Source organism: Syngnathus floridae, chromosome 14, assembly GCF_059516105.1.
Source record: "Syngnathus floridae isolate MCC-2025c chromosome 14, RoL_Sflo_1.0, whole genome shotgun sequence".
NCBI lineage: Eukaryota > Metazoa > Chordata > Actinopteri > Syngnathiformes > Syngnathidae > Syngnathus > Syngnathus floridae.
The window spans coordinates 11,607,391-11,621,031 of NC_142426.1; the positions used below are offsets into that span (position 1 = coordinate 11,607,391).

The 13,641-nt window shown below is 41.7% G+C and overlaps 2 protein-coding genes across 3 annotated transcripts; one reads left to right on the forward strand and one right to left on the reverse strand.

The window, feature by feature from the left end:
* The first annotated feature begins 62 nt into the window (after nt 1-62).
* Nucleotides 63-12,268, forward strand: ano8a (anoctamin 8a). Of its 2 annotated transcripts, XM_088397273.1 has the most exons (19): nt 63-2,947; nt 3,623-3,780; nt 4,316-4,426; nt 5,212-5,344; nt 5,484-5,622; nt 5,763-5,859; nt 6,130-6,246; nt 6,318-6,445; nt 7,124-7,285; nt 7,483-7,635; nt 7,826-7,952; nt 8,037-8,092; nt 8,197-8,271; nt 8,370-8,867; nt 9,126-9,302; nt 9,419-9,610; nt 9,714-9,845; nt 10,653-10,763; nt 11,005-12,268. In XM_088397273.1, exons 2-19 carry the CDS (start codon nt 3,627-3,629, stop codon nt 11,620-11,622), a joined length of 3,180 nt encoding a protein of 1,059 aa, XP_088253399.1. In that variant the 5' UTR covers nt 63-2,947; nt 3,623-3,626; the 3' UTR covers nt 11,623-12,268. The 2 variants fall into 2 exon arrangements, with proteins under 2 accessions (XP_088253399.1, XP_088253400.1); XM_088397274.1 differs by lacking the exon at nt 10,653-10,763 and having other exon boundaries at nt 63-3,780.
* Nucleotides 12,269-12,529: 261 nt separating this feature from the next.
* Nucleotides 12,530-13,545, reverse strand: mrpl34 (mitochondrial ribosomal protein L34). The gene is made up of 2 exons (XM_088397288.1): nt 13,392-13,545; nt 12,530-13,111 (listed from the first exon to the last, which is right to left on the reverse strand). The coding sequence occupies exons 1-2, from the start codon at nt 13,445-13,447 to the stop codon at nt 12,805-12,807; spliced, it is 363 nt and encodes a 120-aa protein (XP_088253414.1). The 5' UTR covers nt 13,448-13,545; the 3' UTR covers nt 12,530-12,804.
* Between the last annotated feature and the right edge of the window lie 96 nt (nt 13,546-13,641).

Genomic DNA, 13,641 nt, shown 5'->3' on the forward strand with positions numbered 1-13,641 from the left:
TCCCTCTGTGCGTCACCTATTGTGTTGCAATGATCTCCAAACACCTCACTTACCCTCCTTGAGTTGAAGAGCAGATTTACTGCCACTGTGATTAATCCATCCACCATGTTTACCTTTACCTGCCAACCGTTCAGCAGCCTGGTGGTGGCAGATGGGTGGAACCTCCACAAAGGTCCATGAAAACAATACACTGTACTTGACTGTAAAAAGAACATGGAAATCCACGATATAAACAAAATCCAAATATATTGCAACTGTTCACAGGGGCAGCTATATTTGACTCTAATGCGTGTCAAGACCTTTTATTATAAAACAGTGTAAAACTAAAAAAAGAATGATTTGCATTCAATTTGATTTCCACAACCACTGAGATATAATGATATAAACTACCTTATAATGTTGTTTTGTCAGCTTAATAGCATAATCGCCAATTTTGTTTTTAATTTACTGTCAAAATATCAACAAAAGAAACTGAAGATTAGTGAACCATATAAAACAATATTTCATTAGCCTAATTGCATAATTCAAACTTAAATCGTTATTGTCACAATATTAATAGAAATATACGTTTAGTAGAATTTTTTTTGGTCTTATGCAAAACAGAACAGTCATCCAAGTGATGGTAATCACAGCGACTGTACTCTAAATTAGAATTTATTGTTTCTTGTTTTCCAAAAACATTTAAAAAAAAACCTTTAATTAGGGTTAACAATTAGAATCAAATGAGTCTCATTACTTTTCCTCATAAAGCATTTTATCATTACTGTTACTTGACTGTTATCATTGAAAGCATCACTTTTGCAGCACACAATCTCATGCTATTGATGATTTCCATTCCATTTGGTTTCTTCAGCCACAGAGACAAAATGAACCGTACACCCAAGCAAGACATCACTATAGGAACGCACAAACATCCTGTCTGTTTGACTGTGAGAGGATGTCTGGAGCCAACGCTAAATCCCAGTGTGCATTGTCTCATATTGTCGTGCCAATTAATGCTTGGATGCGACCGAATGCTCTTCCAAAGGATTTCCTTTGTATAATATCCAGTACTTTTCCACATATAGACTCAAGAGCTTACTACCGGGGGCAAATGTCACAAAATTAAAAGTGGGAACTTGCTTTATCTCATTGTCCAGTATATTCTGGCTGGAAAGTATGTTTGCTCAATGTTCTATGCCGACATGATTCACCGTCATTTCAAAATGTTTTCCTGCATTGTCAGCACATCTCCGTATTCAGTCCTCTTCCACAATAACACATTTAATCGTGTTCTGGAAGGAATTTAACCTCATTGCATCCCGATTCCAGGACATTACATTTTAAAGTCAAACAATTCAAGGTCACAAGGTCATCGTTATTTCAATATATTGAATATACTTTTTGTGGCGTTTCACTTTGACCATGTGTACTCGTCTAAGGGGCGGAAATGTTTCAAAAATGTTTTCGACTAGTCTCTCGCTGTGCCTAAGGGATGTCGCCTCTCAGCAATGACACACGGCATGACAAACATTGAGCCGTCTATTGTGTCGCAGCTTGGCCGACCACCTTCCAGGCCCTCCTGGTGCAGGAAAGGGAATGGCTGCTTATGATTACAATGTCCTTCCTCACCTGGGGCTTGGACACATTTGACCTCTTTTGTGTGTGGTAGATCATGTCCTCCTTTGCTGCCACTTCTAATTGCATTTCCTATTTGTTTGCACTGTCTCTCGGGCCCGCGGCTTTGCCTGGTAAAGCCATTGAGTTGGGAGGGGAAATACTGCATATACTCTTAGCTGAGGGCTTCCTCTTCTGTCACACTCAGTGACCTTGACCTTTGACTCTTTCAGCGAAAGAATTATGCTGAGGAAAAGACTGACTTGACTACTGCTTTCAGATACTTTACGTAATATCCACCAATAGCTTCCTTTTTTTAAGAAAAATACCACAATCTTGGAGTTGGCATGTGATGTTCTCCCCATTACTAGACCCACAAATATTTGGACTCGTCTAATTTCTACATTTCCAGACCGATTCATACCGTTTCAACGTTAAACTATTTAGCTAATGCCTACTGATCTTCTGTAACATTCCACAAGTTTTAATTCAGGCAATTAGCCTTCACACGCAATTTATCCAGAAATGTATTATTATTATTATTATTATCATTATTATTATTATTATTATTATTATTATTATTATTATTATTATTATTATTGACGCATCAGTTTAAATGATCATAGGCATGTGAAAGAATAAATAAAAAATGAGAGATAACAACAGACCAGCCCACCAATAGCAAAAAAAAAAAAAAAACACGATGCTTTATTGTTTGTCAAAATTGCTTGTATAATCCGTAAAAACACTGCCTCATTTATTTGTGTCACTGATTATCCTTCACATTCTGGCAAGCTTTCCCCACAGGCTTCGATGCGCAGAAGATTACCGGGCATCTGCATTGTAATGACACGTAATGGAGCTAAAGGCACAGCATGGGATTTAATTTTTGATGCTTCGCCTCAACCCAAGAGACGCACTGGCTACTGCAGAGTCTTTATCATCTTGCGTTTGCTGTCAGCCTCAACAGTAATTAGGCCTCGTAAAATGAGCAACTAAATCCGCAAGACCACTTCCTATCTCTAATAGAGTGGCATCCATGGAACACTCGAAACTGTCTATAGGATGTGAATGTATGTGTGAGTTTTTGTTTTTCTATACATAATTCAGTATACCTTGTGATCGGGTATAACCCGCTTGTCTCTCAAAGTATGCTGGCCCCAGTTCACCTGTAAAAACTAAAGAAGACAAAGTGTTATAGAGGGAATGAATGGAACTACACTACTGATTATAAACTGAAAATAATTGCAATAACTGTCCTCTCCGTGTTGGCCTTCAGACTTATCGTGGGGCGCCCTCTAGTGTCCGTTGTGACTCGTTGACTTTCAAATCTGCACCTCAAATTGGTGGGGTAGGTACATGTTTTGTAAACCTGAAGGACAGCCAATGTAGACCATAGTTCAAATCATACGATTATTGCAACTATATGAAAAATTCCATTTTGGACGAACTAGACCATTTTGTTAATTTGATTTACCGACATGACTAATGATTAATTATATTGAAAATGTGCATTACAATAATGCAGATTTTTTCTGTCTACTTTTTTACTCGGGAATGATTTTTTATAATCTTCACAGTTTTTTTTAACTCACTATCAAGTTAGAAATGAACAGAACTTTTAAATTCTTCTGATCCTCATTAACTTAGATTTTCAAAGCTGCTTGCTCTTCCATTAGATGGCAGGTCTAACCACTAATCAATTATTCACACCGCTCTATCAATAAAATTGGAACCTGTGTTTATATTGATTTGTTGAAAGGCTTCTGTTTTGCAAGAATACTTACATTCACATCATTTGTTTCCAGTCGTGCAAAGGCGGTATTTCCCCTTCTCTGTCGTCACCAGCCAGTCACGATCGGGGCTCCTTAACGTGTCATTTCCATGTGCATGTTTCTCCTCCTCCCCCTCGAGGATTTTTATTTCGCATGTCATAATTATACATCATAATAACAGTCGTGTGTTTGTGTGGGTGCGCAATCGTGGTCCAACCACTCCCTCCCTCTCTACCTGGATACATGTGAAGCGGGATGCATGCGACGGGCGGCGGAGCGACCGACAGCGATGCCGCAGACAGCCAGCACTGTGCAGCGGAGAGGATGGAGAGGACGCCCGCGGGGGAGCTGCAGCGTCGGAGCGACGACCAGCATCAGGGAGCCTCTTCAGCAACATGCGGTGTGTTCGGTAAGTGCACAAAATACACACCATTAAAATGGCACATTTGTGCTTGAAGTGAAGTGGAGATTCATGGGTCGTGTTGGGGAGGAGGAGGGGGGGGGGGGGGGGGGTAGCAATGTGATGCAGTTGGTGGTACTGAATGGTGAAAGTAAATGTGGTTTAATGAAATGGTGGTTGTCTTAAGTGCGACATGGTGCTTGATAAATCTAGTCGAGTCCATGCAGTCTCACTGAGGGTGTTGGTGGTTGCACCCAGCACACAATGCAATAGAAATGGAACGCCTTTTTTTGGTCATATAGTACAACAAAATTGGGGCACAGGTTCAAGTTTCTGTTTACAAATGAAAAAACAGCTAAAACATTGGAGTGAATAACCGTGGCAAGATGAGTATTACTTACCTGACACTGGAATAATGTAAATGTTAAAAAAAAAACGGTAACATCAACATAAAAAATTGTTTTGACACTTGAACTACATAGCGGTTTTAATATAAGACTTAGTAAAGACAATGCAACATTTCATCTTTCAATCCCCCCTCTAGATAAATTGTTTGGAAAGAGGCTACTACAGGCCAGACACTACATATTGTCAAGGAAGTCCTGGCTGAAGATGGTTCCCACGGAAAACTGCGACATCCTAATGACATTCCCAGGTACCGTAAAGCATCTGTGTTTTGTTTTTATTTTGCAAACAAATTCATAGAAATACATTTTTTGAACGCTTCCGAGACGGAAGCACGTCACAGTCATTTTAGTCAGAACTGTTTTTATTGTAAGACGTTCTCCTTGAAAATCAAGCTACAGGAGAGAGTCACCACCAGTGAGCAGATGTCCTTCAATAACAATGTTGCGAGCTAGCTTGATTTATTCCACCTTGTCTAGAATAGATTTTACGCGTTAGCTCACATACTTGCATAACACTCGACATTCAAGATTCAATAGCAACACAGCCTTTCTCGGATGCAAAACTTGACTCGATGGGTCAGAATACCAAATCCATCTATTAGTTATAAATTGCATGTCACCTGCATGCTGTCTGGGTACTTGAAGATCCTAACATCGTCCAAAATAAAAGAACTCCATCAATACGGACTGGACTGCTCACCTATGTATATTTAACGTGCAAACGTATTCCATTGATTGAAGACATGATGTGTCAGTCCTTGGAAGAATTGGACGCAACATCAGGAATAGAACAGCAGTTAAAATAAAATGATGCCCCTCTGAAACTAAAGTGCTCAGTAGCGCTAATCATGAGACCACCTTGCACCTTAAATATTAAAGTTACGATTAGCAGTACCTTTAAAGTGTACCCCAAAGGTACAAGCAATCTTTTTTTCCTGTCAGTGGTGCAGTCGGAGTCCACTAATGGCTGTCTTATTTATTTCATTGGTCATATAATACATTCTATTTCTTCTGATTTGCTTTCTCTCTCTAGATTCAGTAGATGACCACACTTTGCTGTGGCTCCTGAACCAGATCCGTGTTGGAGTCCCACAAGTCAGCATTCAAGTCCGACAGCATAAACATACGCAGGCTTATGCCTTCTTCATCACCACTACATTTGAGAAGTAAGACTCTCGCCGGAATCCCGGCTTTATCGTATTATATCATTAAATGTGGAAACATTGAACAGTTTGTTGTAATGAACTCACGAATTCAAAACAGAAACTATTTTCCGGTTTAATCCTGCTGCACTTTTGTCTTCAGTTTACTACGGGGAGCGGAACAGATGAGCATGCACAAGGCTGTCAAGCCACAGTTTGGTGGCGGGATGCGACGCTTTTCTTGCGAAGAGGACAACATCTATGAGAACATCGAGAGCGAGCTCTGCTTTTTTACATCGCAGGTTGGATGTCAAAAACGGTGCTTTGATGGCATTCTCGGATCGTACTGCTTAACGTCGGATAACAGGATGTCGTGTTTCTTTCACAAAAATCCTTCTCTGAAATACGTCAAGTGAGGAAGATGTGTCTCGTTTCTTTTTAGGAGCGTCAGAGCATCATCAAGTATTGGCTAGACAACCTGCGAGCCAAACAGGGAGAAGTGCTTCACAACATTCATTTTCTGGAGGGACAACCCATTAGTATGCTTATTTACATTGGCTTTCACTTCTTCCATCAGGGGATACATTTTGAACAACCTAACTTTTTTTTTTTAGTCTGGCAGCCTAATGGGGTGGGGTGTGACCTCTGTGAGTGTCTGGGTGTGAGCTGTGGCTAACAGCAGCTCCTGCCTGAGTGTGCTTGTTGTGTTTTATTGCTTTTTATTGGCTCTCCTTGAGAAGATACATCAGGGAACACTGTACTGTTTTCAAAGGCTGGCATCACCTATGAAATTTGGGTCTGTGGTCTAGTTCCAGAGCTGGTAGCCCGTGGTGTGATCCATCAGATGTTTCCTCTCCACGAGCAGAGGATCCTTAATCAGCTGATGACATCATGGGTCCAGGCTGTTTGTGAAAGGCAGCCTCTAGGTAAGTAACTGGAAATCCCCAGCAGAAATGTCAGTTGTTTGATATTTGCTGCTTTAACCCCTATGATGCAGATGATATCTGCGACTACTTTGGAGTGAAGATCGGCATGTACTTTGCCTGGCTTGGTTTCTACACCAACTCTATGCTTTACCCTGCTGTCATTGGCTTTCTCCTGTGGATACTTGCAGAAGCTGATCAGGTACCTTAAAGAGGAAGTGAACCCAAAGATTGTCTTCACAATAATATGTTGTTTTTGCCCCCACTTGTCCGAACACGATATTCTGGTTAACATTGTGTTTGTGCAATACGAGGCGAGGTGCAAAATTCCCCTATTTTATCCATCTCAGTCGACTGAAAATGACATCACAGTTGTATCAAGTCGCAACCAATCACAGCTCATCTTGATGTTGACTGAAAATGACATCACAGTTGTATCAAGTCGCAACCAATCACGGCTCATCTTGATGTCGACTGAAAATGACATCACAGTTGTATCAAGTCGCAACCAATCACGGCTCATCTTGATGTTGACTGAAAATGACATCACAGTTGTATCAAGTCGCAACCAATCACAGCTCATCTTGATGTCATTTTCAGTCGACAGCAAGTGGCAAAATGGCCGCCCCCTGAGATGGATACAAACAGGTGAATTTTGCCTGTTTAATTCATATTCCACAAACTGAACACTGTGTTTCGACGAGTCGGGCTCCACAGAAAATATTATTACAAAGAAAATTTGGGGGTTGACTTCCGCTTTAAAGCATGTATCATAGCATGTGGTTGACCTCACAAATAGAAGGCTTGTTAGGAATGCATGTTTGGGGGCAGCCCCAATACTGATATTGAAGGACAGCATCTGTGTCTTTGTTTTGTTTAGACCAGCCAGGATATCTGCTGTGTGGTGTTTGCTCTCTTCAATGTTGTGTGGGCAACCTTGTTTTTGGAGCGCTGGAAGAGGCGAGAAGCCGAGTTGGCCTACAGGTGGGGGACCCTTGACACCCCTGCAGAGTCCTTGGAGGAGCCAAGACCGCAGTTCAGGGTAAGCATCACTGTTAAATTCCGGAGAGGCATGATACCTTTGAATGAAGTCTTTTGGGTATTTTAAAAAAGAAAATTATTTACATCCAATGTAAATGTGAAAAAACGTTTTTAATAAACTATTATGTATTTTTTATTTCCCAATACATTAACATTGGTCATTGCGATGGTACAGTTTTGTTGTTCTTCTACCTCAAGGGCGTAAAACGCTGTAGTCCCATAACAGGCTGTGAAGAGTTCTACTACCCACCATGGAAGAGGGCAATGTTCAGATGGCTAGTCAGCCTCCCCATTTGCCTCCTTTGTCTCTGTTTTGTCTTCCTCATCATGCTCCTCTGCCTGGAACTGCAGGTTTGGCCCACAGAACACAATAGAAAGCTTGTGTGTCGTTCAATATGTTCCATCCTTGGTTAAACAACACGTTTAAATATTCTATCCAATTCATGCTGTGCTTTCAAAGAACTGCAGGGATTTAATGTACAAATATAAATGAATAGCCCCTATTAAATATGTATCATATAGCTACTAACTGACCTTCCAGGAAGTGGTCATGGAGATTCAGGAGCTTCCTGGCATCACAAGATTTATTCCCAAGATCCTGCTGGCCATCACTGTAACCATATGTGATGAAGTTTATAAGAAGATTGCCTATTGGCTCAATGACATGGGTAAGCATCACCTTTTTTTATTTACATAGAAATATTTACACACGATTTGCTTTAATGGCTCGATGATTCTGGTTATTTTTCCAGAAAACTATAGACTTCAGAGTGCCTATGACAATAATCTCATCATCAAGATGGTTTTTGTGAGTCACCCCCCCCCCCCCACCCTCGTTGACTTTTACAAGTTGTATCGCAATACTCATTTAAGTGTGACTGACTACTTGCGATGTTCTCTGTTGTTGTACAGTTTGAGTTCATCAATTCTTACCTAAGTCTTTTCTACATTGGATTCTACCTCAAGGATATGGAGCGACTAAAGGAGGTGAGACAAGAATAATTATTATTCATTCTTCATTCATTCTAGCTTTTTAACATGTTCCATAAAATGGAACATGATTCAAGTTTCCCATTTCTTCACAGATGCTCGCGACACTATTGATTTTCCGTCAGTTCCTCCAGAACATTAAGGAGGTCCTCCAGCCTTACCTCTACGAACAAAACAAGCTGGGTGTCTTCACCCCCAAGGTGCTGTGGGAGCTTCTACAAGCCATCATGCTCAAGTATGGCCGCCTGGCTCTGGGAAAGGCCCAAGCGTCAATGACGGCTTACTCCTTCTTGGGGCCCAGAGGACTCCCGGGCAGCGACAGCACCGGTGTCGACACTCAGCTAAAGACGAGAGGGGATTTGAAAGCTGGATTTAGGCTGACGGAAGAAGAGTGGGATATGAATGACAGTGCGCTGAAGCAACGAAAAGTCAGCTTCACAGAGAAGGTTGACTACCAGGACGTCGCCGCGGAAGGGCAGACGGCAGATGACAACTTCCCAGAGGACAGCCCCACTCTGGTAGAGGACGGAATGGATCCATCCAGCATTTTTGACAGTTGTGATGAGGACAGTGACCTTGAATTGCTGGCTCAGGTGTGCTTGCAGTATTTCATTTCCATTTTCTTTCCAAAACGTAAGACGCTTCTGTTTGGAATTCCCCCAGTTTAATCAAATCAAACACAATTATTTATGGAAGTTAAAGACACAAAACCCCTGACACACTCCAAAAATGTTTATAACTGATAAAAATCATAGTTGCATATATATATATACCTCAAACTATGATCCCAAATGACTAAAATATTGTTTCAAAATCATCTTCGTCCATTTTCTTTTCATTTGCATTGACAGGACACCAAAGAGAACAGCGCCGTATCCTCTTCAAAAGAATCAAATGGTCTCCGTCAGAGAAGAAAGACCATGGATGAGGCCAAAGAGGACAAGAAATCCTGGATGGATCCACCAGAAGAACCCCAAACCGTCACTCTAGCGCAGGCTGAGATTGAAAGCTGTATGCAGACGTATGAGGTGGTTTGCTCAGAAATTAAAATTAAATTTGTTTATATTTGAATCACAAAAAGAGTACAGGTGGACATGCAGTGATTTTAATTTCACCTGTCAACCTAACTGTTCTGTTAATGCAGGATACACTTCAGGACTACCAGGAGATGTTCATTCAATTTGGTTACGTGGTGCTTTTCTCCTCTGCGTTTCCTCTGGCGGCCATGTGCGCGCTCATCAACAATATCATCGAAATCCGTAGCGATGCCCTCAAGCTCTGTACGGGCCTGCAGAGGCCATTTGGCCAAAGGGTGGAGAACATCGGGCAATGGCAGGTCAGTGCGCTCGGATGGCCAAAACGCCTTCGGGGCTTACTCTTTGTATCGAGGTCTATGATAGCCTGCGGCAAAAAATCTGGATTTTTCTCTGAACCCCTAGACTGCAATGGAGGCCATGGGATTGATAGCCATTATTGTTAACTGTTACCTGATTGGTCAGTGTGGTCAGCTGCAGCGTCTTTTCCCCTGGTTGAGTCCTGAGATGACCGTCATCTCCATTGTTTTGCTGGAGGTAAGCGATGCAGTCCTACGCACTTAGAAATGTTATTTTTCAAAGAAAAGCACATTTCTCTAAATAGAGACCATTTTAAATCGGATTAATCGAAAGTTTAAATGATGATTAAAATGACATTAAATTAATGACTCAAGTGTCTTGATCAATTATAAGAAAAAAAAATGCTTTTCTCCCAAAAAAGAAAACGTTTCCAATAACCTCAAACGTTTGTATCTCTCAGGCTTTAGTGAACAGATGCTGCTTGAGACTTTTTTTAAATTTTTATTCATATTCAGGCAAGCAGGCTGTCATGCATACTGTTTAGTATTCTGGAGTAGTTTATGTCTCGAGTTATACAGTTTGTCTGGGACTGCAAGCATTTGGCTTCTGCCTGGAAACACCATGAATCAATCTGTCGACTGGAAACTTTCATTAATTATTCTTCCGTGTCAGAGCATGGAGCGTTTCCAATCCAAAACAAGCTGGGTTGGGTTGCTGAATTATGAGATGAAAATTGGTGCATTTTGTTACAATGTTCCATCAGTCTTCTAAATGTCAGAATTTTAATGATGTAAAATTCTTGAGGTAGCTGAGTTCATACATTATATTCATCACGCATCCATCCATCCATTGCTTGTCCTCTCTCGGGTCCAGGGAGAGCTAAGTGGAGCGATCCCAGTAGTGTGTGTTTGTAACGGTCCACACAAAATCTCACAGGAGTTTTTGTACAAATGTAAATGTTTGTATACAGAATGAAAATCAAACTATGACTTATGGACCTTGTTGTGTGGTGTGCGTGTCCCTCTGTTGTCTGGTGGTTTACAGCACTTTGCCATCCTCCTAAAGTACGTCATCCATGTTGCCATCCCTGATATCCCCGCTTGGGTAGCAGAAGAGATGGCCAAGCTAGAATACCGACGAAGGGAAGCTTTCAAGGTATAGTTGGGATATAACTTGAAAGACCTTCGGCCATGGCAAGGTTTGCGTCTGATGTGAAGTGATGTCGTAATTGTGTAGATGTGTCTTTTGGTTTGACAGTATTTTGTAACTACATTTATCAGATTTTTTTTCACAGATCATGTTTAACATGCTGTCAAGTCATGACAGTTCTGAGAAATATAACTCAAATGTTTTTCTCCTTCACCCCGACCCTCTTCACTTATCACATCCCAATCAGAGGCATGAACTACAGGCACAGCAACATTTCCAGCAGCAGCTCAGACGTCGCCGCGAGGAGGAGGACCTTCAGCGTCAGGCGGAGGCGCGTCAGGAGTGCCATAAGTCAGACGCCCATCACCAGCACCACCACGAAAAAGCGGCGGGCGGAAAACCCAAAAGACCCAGCTCACTGCTCGGAAATAACAATGTGATGAAGCTAAAGCAGATCATTCCCCTTCAGGGTAAGTTCTCCTCTGGCAGCTCCCGCTCCCCTGCTCAGTCACCCACCGGTGGAGAGGCGAAGCTGCCGGGGTTCCTCAAATTTTTAAAGTCGACAGAGGTGAAAAAAGAACCAGCGACAGCGGCGGGATCACCAGGATCAACGGGGAGCTCTTCGGCGACCTCTAGCGGCCAGGAGCGAAACCAATCTCCAAACAGGACATTCAGTCCGGGTAAGCTGTTCAGTTTTAGCAAGTCGGAGGCAACGGTAGTGTGTGCAAATGGAACGCAGCCTCCCGGCCAGCCGGACAGTTGCCATGCCAACAAGGCTGACCTCAACTCGACTCATGAGGAATTGCCATCAAATGAGTCTGATAAAGGAGAGGCTGACTTAGAAAGCTCGGGCTCAAAGAATTAATAAGCATTTTGAGTGTGAAACAAAAAAAAAGAAGAGGACTAGGTAAGGCACCTTCACAGTAGTGACACATCTCAAGTCTGGCCTATGGAAAGTCGTTTAAAGCCATCAAGTACAAGGGAAGATCTCCGGACATTTGCCTGCAGGGGATTTTTTTTTTTTTTGCTAGACAGCAGAATATTTTTTCCCATTACTTACAAGGCTTAAACGGCTTTTCATACTTGCTGAACACGTGTGAGGTCAACGGTTAAATGCACCTTTGCACAAACTATGTTACCACCAGTTCTTACAGCTTCCGTGTAAATATGTGTACAGTGAACGTGACCCTCTGAATGAAACTTTGCAACTATTGCATGGCTCAGTCCCATTCCAGGCTTGGTTCTCCTTTTCAAGCCTGCATTGAATGCATACAGTGCACGAGTCACCTGTCCATGTGTTCTTTAGCACTTTAAAAACCAACATATTCTTCTGCAATAGCCAACATTTTAGTCACTGTGACCATGAAAAGTCTTATATTTTTCTCAAATTTGACTTTTTTTTTTTAAATGAATTATTTTGCTACGTGAATTAGTGAATGTATTCCGAATGCAAATCACTTGAATCAAGTCAAATTAGTATGCATTTAATAAACATCACAGAGTAAAACCTGTCTCGGTTGATTAGAGAGTTTGGATATGTTATTAATTTGGATACTGTGTAAATAGCTAGACATTATGAAATGAGAAATAATTTTTGAAAGTGTCGTTGAAGAATCCTCATTCCTCTGTCTGTCTTGCTTTGTTTGTTTGTGTATTTCCCAGATCACTTACTCTGTTTTGATTGATAATAAGAGACACAAATAACTATATAATCAATATTCAGACAAAAATCTTTGTCAGTCATTGATTAAAAACGTAAAAGGGCCAAAAAGTAGACTGGTCAACAAATGTTTTATTGATTAAATTTTGTAGTACATCACGGTAATTTAATCAATCAATCATTCATTCTTGGTGACAGAAACCACAAATAGTATTTCTCAAGGCAACTGCGACTTGTTTTCTGAAGACCAGTTTCAATCCTCAAGAATGCCCAACCCACAGCGAGTATCGCTTTTCCACACGATACACAAGTTCCTAATGGCTTGCTAGCACCTCCAGGATTTCAGAACCACAAAGACTCCCAAGTCCTGCTTTCCAACACCGACGTTCAGTGCGAGAGTGATTTGCGTCCCTTTAACATTCGCCGCAGGATCACTTCAATTCCTCCTCGTGTGCTGAGCCTCTTGATCCAGCCGTGGGTCCTCTTGCGTTTCAGGTTTTTGGGCTGATACTCATTTCCTCTTTTCCTTGTCCGCACCTGCTGGTATTGCCACGGAAGCTGCCGGAAGACTCCCATGTCCTTGGCTTGGGAAGGAAGCAGTCCACTTGCGGACATCTGCTGATCTGCAGGAGCTCTGGGGACAAGCCAGTTGCTAAACAAACGGAGGTGAGGTTTCCCATTCACTGCTGGGATGCTAGAGGAAGAAGAAAATACTATGAACAGTCTATATCGTCAACACAATTTTGTCACTTTTGTGTGGAATAACATTTGGCTAACATTTTAGAACTGCACTGCTGTAAATCTTAATGTTTTATTCAACGTTAGTTCTCTAAAGCATTCAACTCCAACTACCTTAGTAAACACATTGGTTGCACAGTCAACGAGGCAGGCTGCTAGCCTCATACTACGCTTACGCGTCAAATTAAGACGTAAATATCAGTCAATAACAAGAAAGAAAAGGAGTGCATGATTACCTATTTAAATGTGCTATTCGGCGCAACCGGGAAAAAGATGTGAGAATAGTATTCATTTTGATAATATAGCAGAATTTCAGAAGTATGTGGACGCTGAATGTCACGGCTCTTCTTCTACGTCCTGGGTATGACGGCGGAAGTGAGTATGCAAGTTAGTAGTACACCAGCGCCATCTGCAGCTCGGAAGATGACACTGCATATACAACAACAACTCTTCTGCAACCCTGTTTTCAGTTCCATCCTGATTTTC

Coding starts and splice junctions, on each gene's coding strand:
- ano8a (XM_088397273.1), top strand. CDS start 3,627: ATGCATGCGACGGGCGGCGGAGCGACCGACAGCGATGCCGCAGACAGC. Junction 8,868..9,125: donor ACCTTGAATTGCTGGCTCAG/GTGTGCTTGCAG, acceptor TTGCATTGACAG/GACACCAAAGAGAACAGCGC. Junction 9,611..9,713: donor AGAACATCGGGCAATGGCAG/GTCAGTGCGCTC, acceptor CTGAACCCCTAG/ACTGCAATGGAGGCCATGGG.
- mrpl34 (XM_088397288.1), bottom strand. CDS start 13,447: ATGAATACTATTCTCACATCTTTTTCCCGGTTGCGCCGAATAGCACAT. Junction 13,112..13,391: donor CGAATAGCACATTTAAATAG/GTAATCATGCAC, acceptor TTCTTCCTCTAG/CATCCCAGCAGTGAATGGGA.